At 37.5% G+C, this 21,846-nt stretch overlaps 2 protein-coding genes across 4 annotated transcripts; one reads left to right on the forward strand and one right to left on the reverse strand.

Moving 5' to 3' along the window:
- The first annotated feature begins 27 nt into the window (after positions 1-27).
- LOC149618545 (uncharacterized) lies at positions 28-2,159 on the forward strand. Its single transcript, XM_089854851.1, has 4 exons — positions 28-332; positions 878-1,095; positions 1,159-1,431; positions 1,496-2,159. The coding sequence occupies exons 1-4, from the start codon at positions 185-187 to the stop codon at positions 1,748-1,750; spliced, it is 894 nt and encodes a 297-aa protein (XP_089710977.1). The 5' UTR covers positions 28-184; the 3' UTR covers positions 1,751-2,159.
- On the reverse strand, positions 2,002-21,496 carry LOC149618546 (uncharacterized). Of its 3 annotated transcripts, none has more exons than XM_089854849.1 (13): positions 21,238-21,495; positions 20,562-20,670; positions 20,375-20,451; positions 20,160-20,294; positions 19,933-20,007; positions 17,699-17,974; positions 17,142-17,219; positions 13,620-17,058; positions 10,929-11,354; positions 9,915-10,052; positions 8,536-8,633; positions 7,532-7,661; positions 2,002-6,677 (listed from the first exon to the last, which is right to left on the reverse strand). In XM_089854849.1, exons 1-13 carry the CDS (start codon positions 21,334-21,336, stop codon positions 6,439-6,441), a joined length of 5,319 nt encoding a protein of 1,772 aa, XP_089710975.1. In that variant the 5' UTR covers positions 21,337-21,495; the 3' UTR covers positions 2,002-6,438. The 3 variants fall into 3 exon arrangements, 2 of the variants coding, with proteins under 2 accessions (XP_089710975.1, XP_089710974.1); XM_089854848.1 differs by having other exon boundaries at positions 13,344-17,058; XR_016375326.1 differs by lacking the exon at positions 8,536-8,633 and having other exon boundaries at positions 6,537-6,677; positions 13,344-17,058; positions 21,238-21,496.
- Between the last annotated feature and the right edge of the window lie 350 nt (positions 21,497-21,846).

The raw sequence follows: 21,846 nt of genomic DNA on the forward strand, positions 1-21,846 counted from the left end.
ATAAGACGTAGATGAATTTAATGCCATTTTAAAGGGACTTCCGTTACAAATCCAATGAAACTACTCCATTGAAAATGAAAATTAAAAAGGGCATATAATTTTGAGGCTAAAAATCGTCTGCATAAGACAAAGTCCAACTCCTAATCGAACTTATCGAAGAGGATTTCAACTTAGTCTTCAAGAAATGAAAATGTCGAACAGCGTTTTCATGTGCAGTGAATGTTCTAAATATTTTAGTACAATTCAAGAAATACAAGATCATGAATGTTTTGAAAAAAATAATGAGCCTGAAATTAATACAAATGTATTCAGTTCATCCAATCAAAAAAATCGTAAGTAGATCTTTCGTACTTGTGGCTATGAATCCGGATTTGAAAAACCAAACCGTTAACCAACCGTTTGCTGGTTTTTAAAATACCTCTAACCAATAAAAGACCAAAGTCGTTTACTCTGGTCGTTTATTGGTTATACGTATTTTTAAAACTAACATACCGTTGGCACGCCTATTTTTGCATCTAGAGTGGCCAATGAAATATGTTTTTGACTTACTGCGCAGTTTAGCCCTTAATATGTAATTGGTTGATTGATAATCTAAGTGACCAATGATTTTTTTTATTATCTGCGCAGTTTAGCCCTTAATATGTAATTGGTTGATTGATAATCTAAGTGACCAATGATTTTTTTTATTATCTGCGCAGTTTAGCCCTTAATATGTAATTGGTTGATTGATAATCTAAGTGACCAATGAAATAATACGATTGACCAAGACCTCTTTATCATTTAAAATATAATTTGTTGATGATCTAGAACTTGGAAAAAAATCATTTTAATGAAATAATTATTGAAAATTTCTATAAATTACTATTTGGGATAATAGCAGATAACTCAGCTGGTCCGAGTTGCTCGTTTACCAAAAACACTCAACAGTTATATGTTGAGGACAACAAATGGAACCCTGATGCTGTGACACTCTTGATAAATTTGTATAAAGATTATCGGGCCGATTTTAGAAAGTCTGAGAAAAGAAAAAAGGAAGTTTGGAGATTAATTGCTACAGAGTTAAATTGTGCAGGACATAAGTTTACAACTGAACAAGTACGTTATGTCCTGATAAGTTTAAAGTTTCCCATTCAGAAATCTTAGAAAAATAATGTTTAGGTCGACACAAAATGGAGAAACTTAAAGAAACAATATTGGCGTTCCAAAGAGGGTCAATTAGAAACTGGTTCCGCCCCGAAATTTCCGTATGAAGATCTTTTTGATGAAATATTTGAAGACTACTTTCCAAATCCATTAAAGCAGCAATCAAATGCTAGAATTATGAGCACTATAGATCATGTAATTGAAGAATCAACGTCGTCAAGTCCAATTAGTTCTAATAGAGGAGTTAAGAGAACATACCCATTTAATAACCAAGACACGTCGGAAGGGGTAATTTAAAATGCGCATATTAATATTTGAAGATACAAATAACGTATCTTTTTTTGAACAACAGGATATAATAGATGTTCTTAAAAAAATTCACGATGATATGAAACAATTTGAAGAAGATAAGAAAGCTTATCGAAAGGAAAAGCTTACTTTGTTGAACCAAATGCACGAAGAAAAAATTAATATTTTAAAGGAGTTAGTTGAGATGGTTGGTTCATTTAATTTGAACCGAATGCCTGCGTTTAGTGAACAGGAATCAGTACTCACAGACAATGTCTCCAAAGACGAAACAATTAAACAATTACCAAAGCCGTTATAACTTAACTCAACAGTGGGGATGGTATGCAAATTAATGCACAATACACTTAGGAACCTTGTAAAAAATTTAAAACTCGAAAAAACGACATACATACCAAAGGTAGGAATTAACCAATCAGAACTCGTTAAAGTCATGAAGCCTTTGCCCTGAAATAGGGAGTATGTAGTGGCCTTTGTTTAAATAAAAGCACAGCCGAAACCAAAAGGACTTAATTGCTTTCAAAATTGTGCCAAAATTAAAAAACCAATTAACTATATTAACACCAACAGTAATTTACTTGGTACAAATTGTGAGCAGTTTTGAGTACAAAAAATGTCATATTTCTCTTAATTCTTAATTTCATTTTTTAAAGACAGGTTATGTATGTTCTTATAATACCCCAGAAAAAAAACTAAAAATTCAAATCCCCATTTCTTTTTATAATAAATGAAAATGAAAATGTAAAATTTATATTTACAATTTTTTCTTTTAAAACGAATATCCTATACAGTAATATACACGCAATTTTTCAAATACCAGTCAAAAGCGTAATTTCTTTGTTTGTATGTATTTTTTTTAAACACCGGAATAAATAATAAAAATTGATTATTATATTACAATAATGTGGTTAAAATCTAAAACTTATAAGGTTATAATATAAAACGAACTTATTTTTTTAAAGATACCGAATGATATGACGATTGAAGTAGATTTAGATCAAAATTTATACACGATGTTTTCCTACAGGCTACAGCAGGCAAGTATTAAGCCTTGGCTAAACAGAGGTAAGCATTTGTTTTTGACAAAAAAACGATTTAAAAACATTCAATCTCGAAACATACCATGCATATTATATTATACATTTCGTTATTATAATTAATTTAATTATTAATTATTTTTAAAATGGAGGACAATTACGCCATTTAAGGCTTTCAATTTTAAAATTACCCTACTTGGATTTTGTTTTTAATTTTATTATATTTGAAAGGCGTATGTATGTATTAAACTTTCCCATGAATTACGTCATAATCATTCATTAATTAATTACTTAAAACACTACTTTACATTATCAAATTTTAATTATGAACTAGCCCTAATTAAATACCGGGCATATTCTGAAATCATTCAACAATTTTCCGATTAAACATGTTGGTTTTTTTTAATTCGCTGTGCATTTCACCTGAGACTGAAAAATACACTATCTCAATTAAATTTAATTAATTGAAATATAACTCTTTGTCTTTCTATTATGTTCATCAAATAGTACGTTTAAATGGTTATAAGCTTACATATAATGAGATAGAGGTACAAGGTACACTGAACTTTGGTGGCGTATTTTGGGGGGACTTGGTTTGCAAATTCTCAAAGCAAAATTACATATACAAATTACGCGTAAAACTCAAGTCAGTTTCAAGCGCAAATTACGCGTAAAATTTTTATAAATGCACACGTAAGTAGAGTACCACTTCCTTATATTCTCATCTACACCTTTGTTCTTAATTAAGAAGTTCAAATCCACACGAATTTAACTCAACTGTCTTTGACAAGTTATAACCTTTAAGGTTCCATTATTTATTTCATGATCACAAATTAAGGAGAAAATAATAATTAGTTTTAAGCTCAAGAAATATTTTAAGCTTATTCATGAATTAAAAGAGGTTTTGAGGCTTCTTTTAAAACGCGTATCGTATGTGGTTACTCTTTAAACACGTTTTATGCGTAGTGAAAATCTGACCTTCTAAAGGTCAAACCAACGCATAGCCAATCAGGACACACTCGCCGCGATTTTGGTCTGAAGAGGAGGAGTTATCTTAAGCCTCTCCCTATTGGCTACTTCTTTTAAAACGCGTATGTGGTTACTATTTAAACACGTTTCATTCGTAGTGAAAATCTGACCTTCTAAAGGTCAAACCAACGCATAGCCAATCAGGACACACTTGAGGCGATTTTGGCCTAAAGGCGAGGAGTTATCTTAAGCCTCTTCCTATTGGCTACTTCTTTTAAAACGCGTATGTGGTTACTCTTTAAACACGTTTTATGCGTAGTGAAAATCTGACCTTCTAAAGGTCAAACCAACGCATAGCCAATCAGGGCACACTTGCCGCCATTTGGGCCAAAAGGGGAGGAGTTATCTTAAGCATCTCCCTATTGGCTACTTCTTTTAAAACGCGTATGTGGTTACTATTTAAACACGTTTCATTCGTAGTGAAAATCTGACCTTCTAAAGGTCAAACCAACGCATAGCCAATCAGGACATACTTGCCGCGATTTTGGCCTAAATGGGAGGAGCTATATTTAAACTTCTCCCTATTGGCGTTCCGTCAGCGTATTTATTTTCAAGAAACGTCAAAAACCTCTCTAATAAAGGAACTATTATAAAGATGGGAAATATTTTTAAATTTAAAATTTTTTATACTACTATTATGTATATTTTAAATTTTTTTTACAAATTCTAAAAACAAGCTCATATTTAGATCCTTTAGCTAGAAAGCTAATTAGTCAATTACATCTTATTTTACAAAAGTAGATCCTTTCTTGGTAAGTACTGGTAAGTCTACACCATCATTTGTTTCACTGTTCTAAAATTAAATCCTTCACATATTTTAACCTTTAAACCTAAAAATTTAAACTAATTAAGCCAGCGTATCTAGTAATTACAAAAATATTACTTTGATTACTACGACGTAAATATTATACAGGCTACAATTATAATATTTAGCCCTTTGCTTTTAGCTGCATTTATGGACAGTCATTTGAGCGATTAATATCTGTCTACGTCAGGGTTTACCATGCGCACTTATACGTAACGTACATAAACAAGTAGTTCAACCAGAAAAACGTAAAAAAACGACACAAGAGGTTCTAGATGTGTCTATATCTCTTTATTAACGTCACTAAACCGTCGTGAGCTTAATAGACTCGTAAACTCGGAGTTCTGACGTCACTAAACCGTCATGTGCTTATTAGACCTACCCAATAGCGGCACAAGTTTCATAGTTACAAACTTGGGAGATAATTAAAGATTCCCTGTGTCGTTTCTAATTTCTTTGCTGGTTAAACGTACAGCGGACACTCAGAGTCACAACTCTTTAGCTGCTTTCGATTGAAGCCCAAATTTTCTTATTAATTATAGGGTTAAGTAGTTTAACTGAGGAAAATCACATAATTGCGATGAAAAAAGCAAATATTGAAGAAAAACTTTCCGAAATTAAAAATGTTTACAAAAGAAAATCTTACGTTATAAATAACCTGCGTCTGCGTCACAGTGACGCATTAGTTTAGTTCCATTGCACGTGTATTGCCAATAAAAGAAAGTATTTAGCAATAAGCATCCGCGGGAATCGCAAAAATGCAACAAATATAAGTTCAGAAACTAAATTGGTTTTTACCAAATATTGTTAAATAAAATGCATCAAAAATTGTCATATGCGACACTTAAGAGACATATTTTTCCCGTTTGAAACGTTTCATTCATTGCTCTAAATTTCTTCGATAATTTCAGTTGACTCTATGCAAATTAGATTCAAATGCATCTTAATGAATGGACAGTACAAGGGATGGTATTGGTATATACGATACAATGATTGCAGATTTGTAAGGTTTTTAAAATTCTTTCCATTTATGCTTATTTTGGCAAGAAAGGTTCAATTATTAATAGCAAAAACGTTAAAAGGTATATTGTAATTTCTTAATTCGCAAGAATGGCGTTTATCATATCGTTAATTGGCACTAAATTCTACAAGATATTGTTCGTTTGTTATCTATCATTCGCGTCATAAGCCAAAAATAATTAACGCAGTTCGATGATAAATTTAATTTAAGCTAAACTTAATTAATTAATGGAATCAGGGATAGATTTAATTTTAGAAGTAGGAATGGAGAACAGAGTAATTAATATCTGGGCGCGCGTCAAATCCCGGACGGACCCCTTCCACGGGACGGGGGGGGGAGGTATGAAATAAGAGACGGGGGGGGGGGAGGTATGAAATAAGAGACGGATGGGTCATAGCGACAGAGGTAAAAGAGGAATTACGTCATTATTTTTCGCCGTCCATGTCAGCAACGTCATCAAAACGTAGTTTAAGTGAGTTAACCAATAAGATGATTTAAAAATTTCGTTACATTACGTGTTGGGAGGAGGGGCTCTATACTGGGTGGTCTATGAGTTGGAATAACTGAAGTAAATACTAACCGTTCTCCATTCCTACTAATAAAATTAAATCTATCCCTGATGGTATGTTACCGGGTACTTAAATATTTTTAAAAAAAACCTAGGCCTAAAAACGAAGTAAAATTATATAATATATAATTTTTAATTTCTAAAATCCATTTAAAATAGATAAAATACGCTTTAAAAACTACGCAGAAGTTTAAAACAAATGGTAAATACTAAAATTTTAAGGGTATAAGTACTCTGGGTCTTTTTAAAGTTTAGTCTATAAGCATTAGTAATTAATGCCCATCCAGGCACATGTAAGACAATTGTAGGAAGCCCATTTAAAGATTTATGTATCTATAAATATTTAAAATCGTATTAGGCTAGCCTAATTAGAAAAAGCCTAAAATCCCGTAACGGTAATGGGCGCTAAGTTAAAACCATAAATTATTTAAAAGCATTTAAGTGCATATTTAAATTGGTCATAGGGGGTTTGAAGTAAATCGTTTTGTAGGTTGTTAAAAATGTTCAATAGATATCATACTTTTTATTTTTAAACTTGGGTCCACTGTTCGGGTGGTTCCCTTGGCCCTTTTGGCCTTCTATGAGTTCGATGGGGGAAACCGAAATTAGGGGATTTCAAATTGGGCGCTATCATCATGGAAGGTTTGCAATGAGGTTTATTCGCGTTGTTAGAGGAGGCTGGATGGGTGCTGCTAGACAACATCAACCGGGGTTCCGGCATACCCGAAGCTGGAGAGGAAGCTACTATCGTTTCTTTCTGAAAAACATCTAAAAACACGATAGAATATTGTGAAGATTAGAAAATTGGTATCAGTGTTATACTTATGGGGACATAGCTTACATATACTTATGGGGACATAGCTTACATATACTTATGGGGACATAGCTTACATATACTTATGGGGACATAGCTTACATAGTTATGGGGACATAGCTTACATAGTTATGGGGACATAGCTTACATAGTTATGGGGACATAGCTCGCTTACATACTTATGAGGACATAGCTCGCTTACATACTTATGGGGACATAGCTCGCTTACATACTTATTAGGACATAGCTTACATACTTATGGGGACATAGCTTACATACTTATGGGGACATAGCTCACATAGTTATGGGGACATAGCTCACATAGTTATGGGGACATAGCTCACATAGTTATGGGGACATAGCTCACATAGTTATGGGAACATAGCTCACATAGTTATGGGAACATAGCTCACATAGTTATGGGGACATAGCTCACATAGTTATGGGGACATAGCTTACATACTTATGGGGACATAGCTTACATATGGGGACATAGCTTACATACTTATGGGGACATAACTTACATATGGGGACATAGCTTACATACTTATGGGGACATAGCTTACATACTTATGGGGACATAGCTTACATACTTATGGGGACATAGCTTACATACTTATGGGGACATAGCTTACATACTTATGGGGACATAGCTTACATACTTATGGGGACATAGCTTACATACTTATGGGGACATAGCTTACATACTTATGGGGACATAGCTTACATACTTATAGGGACATAGCTTACGAACTTAATGACCAACATTGAGAGTTGGTCTAATGATTATCTAGAAAAGGGTATTTACCATTCATCTTGCTAGTTGGGACTGGTGGCTGATGCTGTTGTTGTGGTGGCGGCGGTTGTGGTTGTTGCTGAGGCTGTGGTTGTTGCTCTTGGTGCTGTTGACTATTTGCATCAGATTTGCTCGTTGTCAGCTATTTTGAAAATGTCCGTACGGTTTTAATAAATGTTAGCATACTATGAAAATTGTGTTACTTTATTTCATACTTCAGATAATTTTATTAGACGGCTATTTTTTGGGCAATATTGGGTGGAAAAACCCACAAAATGACCTTGGGGCGTGCCTAAACAAAACTCTCAAATCAAATTGGGACGCATCTAAACAAAACATCTTCAAAAATTTCATTGGGGTATTTCAAAACAAATATCTCCCAAAACGGGGCTGAGGTATCTCAAAACAAAAAATCTCCCAAAATAGATCGGGGCGTCTCAAAACAAAACATTTCTCAAAATGGCGTTGGGGCGTCTCAAAACAAAACAAAACACTCCCAAAATGGCGTCGGGGCGTCTCAAAAACAAAACAAAACACTCCCAAAATGGCGTCGGGGCGTCTCAAAAACAAAACATTTCCCAAAATGGGGCTGGGGTATCTCAAAACAAAACATCTCCCAAAATGGGGCTGGGGTATCTCAAAACAAAACTTCTCCCAAAATGGCATCGGGGCGTCTCAAAACAAAACTTCTCCCAAAAAGACTAAACCCTACAGTATATTTTAAAACGTGACACCATTTTACAATGTGTGAAAGCCGAGAGATCCATAATCTTAGTTCATTTACATTAACTACAGCCAAGATAGATAAAAACTGGTGCAATAGCAACTTTTTGCAGCAATGTGCAGTGTGCGAAAGACTCATTTGATTAAAACAGTTCAAAATGTAACTCGTTGTTCGCTAATGTACTTAATATACCCATTTAATACATATTGGTGGCACTATATACATTATAAGGCAAAAAGTGCGCCGCCCCATTAACGTTGCAAGTGAAATGACACAGTATATTAAGACGTACCTTTGTCAGAAGGCTCAACTTCCCTAGAGCTCTGCTAAGTGTCCCTCCCAAGCCCCCATTATGAGCACCCGCAGATTCCCTTCTTGAGTGAGGACCAGCTGAACAATCATGAACAGGCAAAGTGCAAACAAAAAACGGGATGTGGGAAAAAACGGGAGTTAAGATTGCAAAGAGGAATAGAAAAAAATGGTTTGTTCTCTGTTAGATAACACTCGGTAAATCAGTAGTATATTAATATTATCAACGGTTAATTATGGATGTGGATCATTTTTGGTAGACGATACAAACAAATCATTGCCACGTGTTCATAGTTAGCCAATTCGGTTGTACAAATACTATGGAGAGGTAAGATAGAATCAAGAAGTGATATCTAGTTTATTAGGGAGAAGATGCCTAAGTATTCGCGCGCCATAGTCCCTGCAGTCCCCCTTTCTAAATACAAGGGGGGGGGGGGGCGTAAAAGGAGTTAGCCGGGCTATTTCGCGGCCTCTCCTCAGTCGGAAAATATGACGTGCACGAGTTTTCAAGAACCAATGAGATGCTGGCTGGTTGTAATTTAGAGGTGCGGATCATGGATTAACTAACGCTAGGGATTGTTCACTAACCGTGTTTCCCGTGTATTTCTATGGCCAACTACATGTCCCGAATTATTCCTTAATTCCCCTCTTCATTGGACAAAAACGGATGTAGATATAGCGCCATCTCTAGGCAAAATAAATAGTTTTTGCGGATTTTAAAGATGGCGGCGCCCAATTTAGGCAGGATTTCAATTTTGACGTCATGGAAAACGTGATATTTGGTCCAATTTTCTTATAACTTCCCGTTAGGGATAGTAGCCGCTGCTAGGGGGCGTTTGGAACAGGCATGCTTCATTTTTTGGGGGGAACGAACTATCCCTAGCGTTAGCTTATCCAAGCGGGGATTAACTCCGGACCTACGTCTACGTTTGGACTGGAGATAAAGCTAGATTATAAATGTGGGGCGAATTCATACCTTCTCCCTAATAAACTAGATATCACTTCTTGATAGAATTTTCGTCGATAAGGTTGCAACAATGCCTCGAAATTTCCACCTTACGTCTCCGTTGTTCAATATGTTATTCATCTCTTAATATGTAATAATGTTCATAAACACATTCAAAGTTTAATATATATGCCTTGCAGCGCTTTCGAATAACAACTAATCTACAACAAAATACGTAAAAACTGCGTAAAAATCTGTTAGAATCGGTGCATCAAGTTAATTAAATGAAGCTTAATTGTGGAATGATGGAAAACAAACAATAAAGCGCCTATTAAAGCCATCGAAATGATTTTCTTTGAACTTCCTGTATGTTTGAAGAGTTCTTCTTTAACATCACCGAATATCGAAGGACTTACATTTTGCGTTTGCATCTTCTGGATCGATAGTTATATAGGCACCTTTGGTTTTTTCAGGCACAGCGGGTGGCGATTCATCCTCACTATCACTATGCCATGTACTCTCTCCATCCATTCCGTACCCTGATTCGCAAAGCCCTGAACGAAATCGTTTAAAAAAACGTACGATGACAATTAACTTGTAGAAACGATGCGACGCGACAATAGAGCTATCTCAGAAGCCTTAGTACGACGTCACCCATACTATTTCCCCATAGAACCAATGCGGTACCAAACATGGATGGCCGCCCACTGCCAAAGCTTAGCAGCTCATGATGTTTTACCTAGGCACTGACGTCACAACTGAGATAGCTTTGTATCTCTACTATGGTTATTGAATAGAGGAATCTCAGAAGCCTTAGTACAACGTCACCCATGCTATTTCCCCATAGAACCAATGCGGTACCAAACATGGATGGCCGCCCACTGCCAAAGCTTGGCAGCTCATGACGTCACAACTGAGATAGCTTTGTATCTCTAAACTATGGTTATTGAATAGAGGTATCTCAGAAGCCTTAGTACGACGTCACCCATGATATTTCCCCATAGAACCAATGCGGTACCAAACATGGATGGCCGCCCACTGCCAAAGCTTAGCAGCTCATGACGTCACAACTGAGATAACTTTGTATCTCTAAAATATGGTTATTGAATAGAGGTATCTCAGGAGCCTTAGTAAGACGTCACCCATGCTATTTCCCCATAGAACCAATGCGGTACCAAACATGGCCGCCCACTGCCAAAGCTTAGCAGCTCATGACGTTTCACCTTGGCACTGACGTCACAACTGAGATAGCTTTGTAGTATCTCAGAAGCCTTAGTATTACGCCACCCATGATATGTCCCCATAGAACCAAAGCGGTACCAAACATAGCCGCCCACTGCCAAAGCTAAGCAGCTCATGACGTTTTACCTAGGCACTGACGTCACAACTGAGATAGCCCTTAATAGATCGTTATCAATGTTTCTATTTACCTCCAGCGACACTCCTCCTCAACTGCAGTTGTCTTTTACTTCGAGGCGGGGCGACTGGTTGCAAGTCCATATCATCCCTGGATCTTCTAGTCTTACGAGGTGTGGTAACGTTAGTTTTTTCATTGGCGTCGCTTTTGGATTTTTTCGGTTTCATAACTTGGCTATACAAGGGACAGTTGAGAGCTGCGGAAGCGGACTGCGTCATTAAATCGGGTAATGGTGCATTATTTGCTTGGAGAGACTCTTCTAATTTCGGTTTTTGCGATGATGAAGCGTGTGTTCTAAGTGCAGCGTAAACACCCGCGTCCGATTGCGAGTGACGAAGCTCGTGACCATGTGGCGCCATAAAAGCCGCGTGACCGTTACTTGACCAACAGTCTTTTGGCACATCGTAAATATTTTCGTAATTTGACACTGATTTAGCACCTATAGATAACGCAAAAGGACATATTGAATTTGCTAAAATTCTTTACGCAGTTTGAAGAGATGCCAAAAGAATGTTAAAAGGTTAGGGTGAAACAACTATAGTTAAATCTTCAGCCCACCATTACTAAATAAGACATGCAAGCAGTCACGTAAAATACGGGGCCCTACTACTAATGTCTTGTAGTCTAATTTGACAGGATTCATACAACTTTTGGAAAACAAATTTCCCTGAGATTTATGGGAGGTTTTCCCCCATATACTCCAGGTTTTTCCCGTATATGGAGTATTCTATGGAGCAAATGTTAACGAAGGAGGGGGGGGGGGCAAATACGACTATTACATAATCAAAGGACATCCCCGTATCTCTAATATAACCAGAGTTATGAGCCTCCAAAGTTTGGTGTTATGTTAATCCTATGGAGGGTATGTTCACGAACATTTTGTTTAATTACTCGGCCCCTGTTTGTCGTAGCACTAAGTGTTTAGTATGGTTGGATGGGGGGCAAATAGGGCTATAACATAATCAAAGGACATCCCCGTATCTCTAATATAACCAGAGTTATGAGCCTCCAAAGTTTGGTGTTATGTTAATCCTATGGAGGGTATGTTCACGAACATTTTGTTTAATTACTCGGCCCCTGTTTGTCGTAGCACTAAGTGTTTAGTATGGTTGGATGGGGGGCAAATAGGGCTATAACATAATCAAAGGACATCCCCGTATCTCTAATATAACCAGAGTTATGAGCCTCCAAAGTATAATGTAATGTTAATCCTATGGAGGGTATGTTTATGAATATTTGCTTAGTTACTCGGCCCCTGTTTGTCGTAGCCCCAAGTTTTTAGTATGGTTGGATGGGGGGAAAATTGAACTATAACATACTCAAAGGACATCCCCCTATCTCTAATATAACCAGAGTTATGAGCCCCCAAAGTATAGTGTAATGTTAATCCTATGGAGGGTATGTTTATGAATATTTGCTTAGTTACTCGGCCCCTGTTTGTCGTAGCCCCAAGTTTTTAGTATGGTTGGATGGGGGGAAAATTGAACTATAACATACTCAAAGGACATCCCCCTATCTCTAATATAACCAGAGTTATGAGCCTCCAAAGTATAGTGTAATGTTAATCCTATGGAGGGTATGTTCACGAACATTTGGTTTAATTACTCGGCCCCTGTTTGTCGTAGCACTAAGTGTTTAGTATGGTTGGATGGAGGGCAAATAGGGCTATAACATATTCAAAGGACATCCCCGTATCTCTAATATAACCAGAGTTATGAGCCTCCAAAGTATAGTGTAATGTTAATCCTATGGAGGGTATGTTCACGAACATTTTGTTTAATTACTCGGCCAGTGTTTGTCGTAGCACTAAGTGTTTAGTATGGTTAGATGGGGGGCAAATAGGGCTATAACATACTCAAAGGACATCCCCTTATCTCTAATATAACCAGAGTTACGAGCCTCCAAAGTTTGGTGTAATGTTAATCCTATGGAGGGTATGTTTATGAACCTTTTGCTTAATTACTCGGCTCCTGTTTGACGCAAATTTTCCTGATTTCCCTGAATTTTACTAAAAATTCTAAATTTCCCTGAAGTTTTTGACAACTATTTATTTCCCTGATTTTTCCAGGTTTTCCAGGTTTGTATGAACCCTGTTTGAGTAACACCAATTAATAGATTCTAAATGCTGCAAGTTAAATACCCACGTGGAAATTCTTTTACCAAACGGGCCCAGCCTAATTACGTGTAAATTAATTCTGGCCATCATAACGGTTAATTAATTCTAAATCATAATAAAACGCAGGCCATTTGAACAGCGTAAAATGCACTAATAACAAATCCATGTGCATGTACGTTAGACTTTGTTGTAAGAATACCAAGTAGTTAACCATCATGTGTTGTAAAGAAGAAGAAGAGGCTCGTCATGCCTTTACAACAACAATTTTCGATGATAGAAAGTCAACATGCACACAATTACGTCATTAGTTACCTTTCACTTGTTGCTGTTCATCGACACTACTATCCCACTGAACTCTGTGCCTGTCTTGATCATGCCGAACCATAGTATAAACAGGAGCAACGGGAATTTCTCCGTAATCCGGCGTAGCTGAAGTATTTGTCCTCTCATCGTAATACCAATTAGTAGAAGGGGTAGGTCTTACGCCTATTACTTGATGGCCAGACGATGTCATAGGGTTACTTACAACCGGGGTCAATAGACCATCGGGTTGGGTTCTACGAAAAGTCATAGACGGTGGTGCTATACCTTTGCTCGTATGGTGATGATGTAATCCGTAGCCGAGAGAAGATGACTGCCTGATACGATGCGATGCCGAGGCCATTTGATTAGGGTTTGCCGTATTTGGAATGTGGTTAGGGACTGCTCGTACCGAATGAATCTCGGGGTAAGAAGGATAAGTACGGTAAGAGCTAGGATGAGGCGGACGATGTCCAGCAGATTGATAAACATTCATTGGCACTGAATTATGGAAAGGTGAAGATGGCTGACTTAGATAAGTATTATGAACTCTAGCGTTTGATGACTCCTTGCCACCGTAATTGCGAGAAAAGTCTGGGTACGTAACGGAAGCGTGAGGATTTATATTAGGCTTGGACTGATTCGCGATCGTGTTGGATACAGGCGGTGGTGGACAATCGTAATTAAAATGTTTCGAAGGTATGTCATCGGGTTTAGAGGTCGTTTTGGGCGAAGCGACTGAAACCAATAACCGACCACCGTCAAGTTGACCCGGGATAGTATTTTGTGGCACATGGGTGAAAGTTCTGGGTGGTTTAGGAGGCGCAGTTATAATATCACATAGATCTGGTTGATACCGGCATAAAGGCTGGTCTTTAAGTATATGTGGCGGGATTGGCTGATGGTGTCCACCATCTACTTGGGAAGCGGGAAACATTCTACCTGCGTGTGGAGCTGAAGCTGATTTTTGAAGGGGGAAAATATATTCGTAATCCGGCACGTAATGGATACTGTTCTTAACTACTGGTTCCGAAACCGCAATTTTAGCTTCATTCGTCGCGTTTGTAGCTTGAGTTATGGGAAAGGAAACCGACTGTCGTTCACTCGGTGGTCGAAGAACCATCTGAGAATTAATTCGTTGTTTAACTGGTAAACTTGGTTTTTCACCATTATTCGAATCCGTTTTACTGGGTTCAGTTTCTTGCGGTGAAACAGCTTCAGATGGATTTTGTAAAGACTGCGTAGCCAAGGCATCCAAGAGATATCCGATAGTGTTTAATTCCTTAACAGCCTTATTAATCTCTTTATCCTGCGATATTTCTTTATCATTTCCCATATTAGTGGCCACTTTATCCAAATCAACAGTTGCAGTAGCACTAGGAGACAAATCAGACCCTGATTTTGATTTGACAATTGACTTCGTTAAGTGAGGTCGTCTGGTACGAGGCGGAGGACTGTGCAATATTCCGTACGACGATTCAACATTATCAGCACCATTATTAGCAGCGTTTTGAAAATTGTTCTCAACACTCGCAAAGGGATTTTTACTAAACGCGACCCTATCGTCGGACAAGCCACTAAAGTCACTGGGATTTTGCGCCGAAACGTTTGTGGAGTTTTCCGATTCATTACAGACGGGCATTTTACACTTGACCGTTGCGTACTTCGAATAACTCTGAGAAGCACCACCCCTGGAACCTTTTTCATTTGGATTACTGCCACGAATTTGATTAGGGTTTTCAACAAACGATGTCCTCGATGTTAAATCTATGATGGCACCACGAGGGTGATGTTTTATCGTTTTCTCAATTTGCGCAATGTTTTTTTGCGTAACTGGGTTGACATTTGTGTATCTATCAGCTATGGTATCACCTTTTCTACCAGGATGATTTTTGTGACTCAAAGATTGCGTCACAACGGCCACAGTGGCTTCTTTCTGAGGCTGTTGTTGCACACCAGCAACTTTTGCTTCCGATGTGACTTGATGGGACAAATAGCACTTTCCTTTAGCTATATCGTCGGCAGTCTGTTTAGTTTCCTTGACCACCACTACCACATCTGCCTGGGTAGCACTTAACGTCTTTTCTTTCTGCCTTAGGGACAGATTTCGACCTAGAACCTTTTTCTCTGGTAACTTAGGTGGCAAATCCTCTTTGACTGAGTTTGAGTTTGAGACAATATTGGATTCCGAGTTTGATGTTTGTAAGTTACAAACACTCTTTCCGCTATCGGAAATGGACATCTGACTATCTGTATTAGTGCACAAACTAGAAGTGCTTCCACCATCTTGAACTTCATCCTTTGCCTTAGTATCGTTACTTTTTTGATTACTAACGGAGATTACCTCGATGTTTTTCATGACATCAATCTGTGTTTGATTTAAGCTAAGTTTACCATCGGAATATCGGAACAGTGACTTCTTTTTGATTGGCAATTGGGGTGGTGGTTGTTTATTTTGATCAGTTTCGGCTCTATAACAGACTACTTCATTGATCGCTGGCTTTTTAATCGTTTGCTGATTATCTTTCTCTTTAGTTTTGGATTCAAATTCTCCGTACCATTTTGTGGAACCCATTGTTTTTTGATCATGTTCTCCGTACCAACTAGCTTTCTTTTCATTTCTAAGATCAACGCAACCGAATTTAGTGTTCCTATTTTGTGTCCCATCACTTGGTGGTGGAGGATTATTATTCATATTGGCACTGGGAGTGTTATTAGCAGGTTGCTGATCTTCGTTCGAATTTGACGCAGCGGATCCTACCTGAATCTGATTTTTAGTATCGGTAACCATTGTCTTTGTCTTTGTCTTAGACGCTGCTTCCCTAGCTAAAGGCGAGACAATTCTCCTAACACTCCGTTCTCTTTCAACATTCCTCCTGACTTCGGAATCAGCTGTTTCCTGACTAGGAGAGACCCTTCCCCTTGGTACGTGGTGACTATGACTTCTACCGAGGGGACGAGACCTCTTATTCATTTTATCATCTTCCGCTGCCTGGTTATCAGTACTGATAATTGTATCATTCATCATCGTGTTGTTGTTACTCTCCTGCGAAGTTACGACATGCGATTTTTCAAACAATGCTTTTAGTTTGGCTATACTTGGACGCCTAATAACAGTCGCTTTGCCCACCAGTTTCTCAGATGGTGGACTTTTATCACTGGTGGCGGATACACTCAACTTTACACCACCACCGCCACCATCTTGATTCTTCCCTTGATAATTATTAGCATCGATTAGTTTCGATTGTTCTAAAATGGCTTCCTTATCAGTTAATTGACTGGAATCTACGGTCTGAACTACAGCCTGCGTTTCCGCTTTAACAGCAGCTTCCGGTTTATCGGAAACGGCTTTATTCCAACCGGATATTAATCGTTTAACACTTTCTTCCCTACAAAGTTTCTGAAGTATTTGGGAATTTCTACGTTTAACGATTCCTTTTGGGTTTGGGGGTTCCAAGGAAGATTCCCGGCTATCATTGGGTGAAAGGGACAGTGTTTCCTCAATTGTGGCGTAAGGGTTTTCCTTATCTTCGACTCGAGGTCTTTCATTCATCATTAATGACCTAACATCCTCGTAAATATGCTCGGCAGGCTGTTGTTCTTGAAGCTCCCTAAGCATTAACGGGTGACCATCTCCGTCTAGATTTTCGTAAGTGTGGTTATCAATAACTCTAAGTTGTTGCTCAAATAGGGCACCAACTGCTCTGTGAACAAGAATGTATTGCTCCTGGAAGTATAGAGCATAGAGTATAGAACAATGTGTTACGTTGAAGAAAATCAAATTTCCTAATTCACCGCAAATTAACACACCTTGGTTTGAACCATAGCTATTCTTTGCCTTCTCATATCAGCTATGATATCATACAAGTTAAAATCTTCCGTTAATTTCTGAAACATTACGATTTTGACTTATATCACGGGGTCAATCGGGTCATGTGCCATAAACCGAGGGGGTAGACGCTCTAGATCTCTGTGTACACCTGAGTTCAAAAGAGTTCAGCTTTGACAGTGTATTGAGTTCAAATCCTTCGGAACTCAGAGTTCAGCTTTGACAGTGCATTGAGTTCAAAGCCTTCGGAACTCAAGAGTTCAGCTTTGACAGTGCATTGAGTTCAAAGCCTTCGGAACTCAGAGTTCAGCTTTGACAGTGCATTGAGTTCAAATCCTTCGGAACTCAGAGTTCAGCTTTGACAGTGCATTGAGTTCAAAGCCTTCGAAACTCAGAGTTCAGCTTTGACAGTGCATTGAGTTCAAATCCTTCGGAACTCTCAGAGTTCAGCTTTGACAGTGCATTGAGTTCAAGTCATATTGTACACCTGAGTTCTCAAGTGTCTTCCCCCTCGCCATAAACCTCTTAATTAACTTACACCAAGTCTCATCATACTCCATACATAATCAATGGCACAAATTGTTCCAGTACGCCCACAACCGGCGCTACAGTGAATTAAAATAGGTACTGCTTCAGAGGCTTGACAGTCCCTCATAAGTCTAACCATATCAAGAATAGGCTGAACGGTAGTTGGTACACCGTGATCAGGCCAAGTTGTATAATGAAACTGGCACAAACTTCTTTCTTCCTCCCCTAAACATCTATATTTTAAAGTTCGTACCAAAAAGTCTGGACAAACTTGACGCCATTTAACCTGAAGATATGACAATTAACTTATAAGTAACGCGTTTTAACAATGGAAAATTAAAAATTTCAAATATTAGATATAGAGAAACATGAACAAAGGAGCACGACAGCTATTAAATTTAATAATAGAAATGGCAAATGAAGCCTAAACCTCCAGGAGAACTTTGCCTCCATCTTGAATAGTGTTTTGGCTATTCTATTATGTTCAAGAGACTCAGACTTGAGTCCTAATCACCTAGGAGCCTTTGGCTCCCTCTTCAGTTGTCTTTTGGTTATTCTACTATGTCCAAGAGACTCAGACTTGAGTCCTAATCACCTAGGAGCCTTTGGCTCCCTATTGAGTTGTCTTTTGGCTATTCTATTATGTCCAAGAGACTCAGACTTGAGTCCTAATCACCTAGGAGCCTTTGGCTCCCTCTTGAGTCTTCTTTTGGCTATTCTATTATGTTCAAGAGACTCAGACTTGAGTCCTAATCACCTAGGAGTCTTTGGCTCCCTCTTCAGTTGTCTTTTGGTTATTCTACTATGTCCAAGAGACTCAGACTTGAGTCCTAATCACCTAGGAGCCTTTGGCTCCCTCTTGAGTTGCCTTTTGACTATTCTATTACGTCCAAGAGACTCAAGACTTGAGTCCTAATCACCTAGGAGCCTTTGGCTCCCTCTTGAGTTGCCTTGTGGCTATTCTACTATCACCAAGAGACTCAGACACACTTAATGGCCTTAACCCATACTTTACAAAAGGTAGTGTGCTAAATTTATATGTGGAGAATTCCCAAAATAGATTTGGACAAAAGAGTGTTAAAACGCGAGGAGTAGTATTATGGCATAGGTTACATGAATGTGTAAAAAAAACAGTGCCTAAATAATAGAAAAATCCAGAATATAGCACATTTTAAATCAGCTGTGTATCGATATATCATAGATAACTATAATTCTTGAATTCTTAGGTAATGAAGGACCTTATTTTACCTGTTAATGTCATCTTCATTTAATTTTACTTATTTAACTTTTAATTTATTTTATGCCTGACATCATTGTAAACAAGATTCGTCCTAATGATTGATCCCGAAATAAAGCAATTATTATTATTATTATTATCAAGTTCTTGAGAAAATAGATTTGTAAATACTAATATTGTATAGTTTTAATTTCATTTATTGCAATATAATTTAACTGGTGGACTCCCTTGTAAACCAGAAATACTATCTCTGAATGGGAGTATCCAATGAATGAATGAAGCTCTTTATTTTTATTATTATTATAGAATAATGGAGTCTAAGTGAAGCTTGAATCCTTAAGGGAACTTTGGCTCCATCTTTAGTTGACTATTGGCAATTATTAACAAAATTAACGTGTAGATGGAGTCCAAGTGAAGCTTGAATCCTTAAGGGAACTTTGGCTCAGTTTTGAGTTGGCTCTTGGCAATTATTAACAAAGGGAACATTTAGATGGAGCCTGAGTGAAGCTTGAATCCCCTAGGAAACTTTGGCTCAGTTTTGAGTTGGCTCTTGGCAATTATTAACAAAGGGAACATTTAGATGGAGCCTGAGGGGTGCTTGAATTCCCTATGGAACTTTGGCTCCATCTTTAATTTACTCCTGATAAATATTAACAAAATTAACGTGTAGATGGAGTCCAAGTAAAGCTTGAATCCTTAAGGGAACTTTGGCTCCATCTTGAATTGACTCTTGGAAATTCAAATTATTAACAAAAGGAACATGTAGATGGAGCCAGTGTGGACCTAGGGAACTTTGGCTCCATCTTTAGTTGACTATTGGCAATTATTAACAAAATTAACATGTAGATGGAGTCTAAGTGAAGCTTGAATCATTAAGGGAACCTTGGCTCCATCTTGAGTTGGCTCTTGTCAATTCTATAACTATTGTTAATAGCCAGCCTACTCTTATGCTTATATTTCTCTGTAAGTAATATATGATTTTATACGTAAACAGAAATCTATTGTACCAATTCCACAGTGATATTTCCATATTGCCTTTCTTTTTCGCCTTCTTCATTAGGCCAGTAACACTCGCACTTATACTGAAGAAAAAAAATCATATATTACACATTAAATATAGTTTTCCAACAAATTTTTCACTCCATAAAGTAATCCGCCATTAAAAAAAAGAGGAGGAGCCATTCTTAAGCCACACCCCCTCTGTAGTTTTAATTTTAAATCCCTATATATTTACCTTTCCAGACTCCCTCTCATTGCAGGCCATAACAATGACTTGAACCTCGGCTTCCCATATCATGCGCCAAAAGTCAGCAACAGTATTTGGAAGAGGTCCTTGAGATGCTATATATGCAAATGATCCACTAGCACCCTTTGGTTCAATAAAATACACATTTTTCAGTTAATTTATAAGCTAAATATCGAAACATGTACATTAAATAATATTCTAACCTTGACATAGTTGGCATTAACATAGTCTGAACCAGGAACACCGGGATACTCGGAAATTATCACACGAGACTTATCATCTAAAGTATAATATACATAATTTTGTATTGTAATATTTAAATATCATTGAAGAATTTAACTAATTTACATTAATTTTTAAGTTTTAATTAAATTTCCAAATAATACATACAGGGCAAGATATCTTTATATCTATTTTTCCTTCTGTTGACCTCAAGTTCCCCTTCATTTACAACATAATCAGGGTTGTGTTTAAGTTGCTCGGTAAGTTCTTTCAGTTTCTGTGAGCAAAACATTAAGTAATATAAAGACTTATAAGGTAGGTTCATAGCAAATAAACAGCATAAAGAGATCATGCCTCAAATTGGGCATAAAAATTTCACAAAAATTTTGAAATTCCCATTGAATAAAATGCTAAATGCCATCTACACTTTGTCATAACCGTACATGGCTTCTCTTACTACTATACTTAGGCCTAACCAAATTTTAGATACACTCTATAGTACAGATAATTTAACTTAATAATTCTAATAATACAAAGCTAAAACGGAGTTTTTGTAATTACAAAAACTATATTTAGGCCATCATGATTGAAGGAACATATAATTCAACTAGATTAACGAAGCAGCCTTGAACCTACTATATTCACCCATATAAACTAGTTGTAGGTAATATATTTGCCATTATTATTGAAAAATAATTAAATCTGATGGTGTTGATATAGGAATATTACACGAAAGATCGGTTTTAGGGTTGGGTTATCAAAATTTGAGTAAGAAAACGATCTAGTAGATTAAAGGGCAAGGCATGCATGCATCAAGCAGCAGCACCCACACCTAAGCCTTTACCTGGAATTCTATTTCGAACAGGTCTTCGCCGTTTTGGCGCCTGGCTTCCGTAGCCTCCACGGAATTCAGAAAATTCCGTAACACAGTTTTTAACGTCATTATATTACAGTATATTGGAATTCGAATTAAAATACCTACATTAATTAATTTATAAATTACTACGGCGTTGAGAAAAATTACTTTCCCCAAAACCCTAATCCTAACCAATTTAGCAGACAACTACGCACCCTTTAGCTAAGCCTAACTTAAATATTTCTCCGCTAGGATATATTACTCAGAAAAAAGACAGAATCAGGGTGGGAAATAAGGATATTTTTTAAACTGGACACTGGGCCAGCGACCCTCCTGGTCTGGAATAAATAAACTGGTCCATGACCACTGACCAGGGCGCGTCGTCTGCTAAACTAAAGAAGGGTGTAATTAAAATAGTTGAGTTAATGTCTGGACTCTGTTTACCCTTGAATTTTCTTAGTGGTCCCGTGGACCACCGACCCCCCTCTGGTTTAATTTTTAAACTGGTCATTTGCCCTGTGCCACCGCCCTATTTCCCACGCTGCTCAGAATTTTCTGGAAGTAAATGCACCGACAAAAGAATGAAACTAGTCTAAT

This window comes from Phalangium opilio, unplaced genomic scaffold, assembly GCF_054372755.1.
Source record: "Phalangium opilio isolate 3A_F unplaced genomic scaffold, DU_Popi_V2 ptg000209l_1, whole genome shotgun sequence".
In the NCBI taxonomy this organism is placed as follows: Eukaryota; Metazoa; Arthropoda; class Arachnida; order Opiliones; family Phalangiidae; genus Phalangium; species Phalangium opilio.

Excerpts from the sequence above, each read along its gene's own strand:
- LOC149618545 (XM_089854851.1), top strand. The coding sequence starts at position 185 with ATGAAAATGTCGAACAGCGTTTTCATGTGCAGTGAATGTTCTAAATAT. Across the intron at positions 333-877 it reads TTCATCCAATCAAAAAAATC|CAGATAACTCAGCTGGTCCG; the intron begins GTAAGTAGATCT and ends TTGGGATAATAG. Across the intron at positions 1,432-1,495 it reads ACCAAGACACGTCGGAAGGG|GATATAATAGATGTTCTTAA; the intron begins GTAATTTAAAAT and ends TTTGAACAACAG.
- LOC149618546 (XM_089854848.1), bottom strand. The coding sequence starts at position 21,336 with ATGACGTTAAAAACTGTGTTACGGAATTTTCTGAATTCCGTGGAGGCT. Across the intron at positions 20,671-21,237 it reads TGTTCGAAATAGAATTCCAG|AAACTGAAAGAACTTACCGA; the intron begins GTAAAGGCTTAG and ends TTTTGCTCACAG. Across the intron at positions 17,059-17,141 it reads TAGCTATGGTTCAAACCAAG|GAGCAATACATTCTTGTTCA; the intron begins GTGTGTTAATTT and ends CTATACTTCCAG.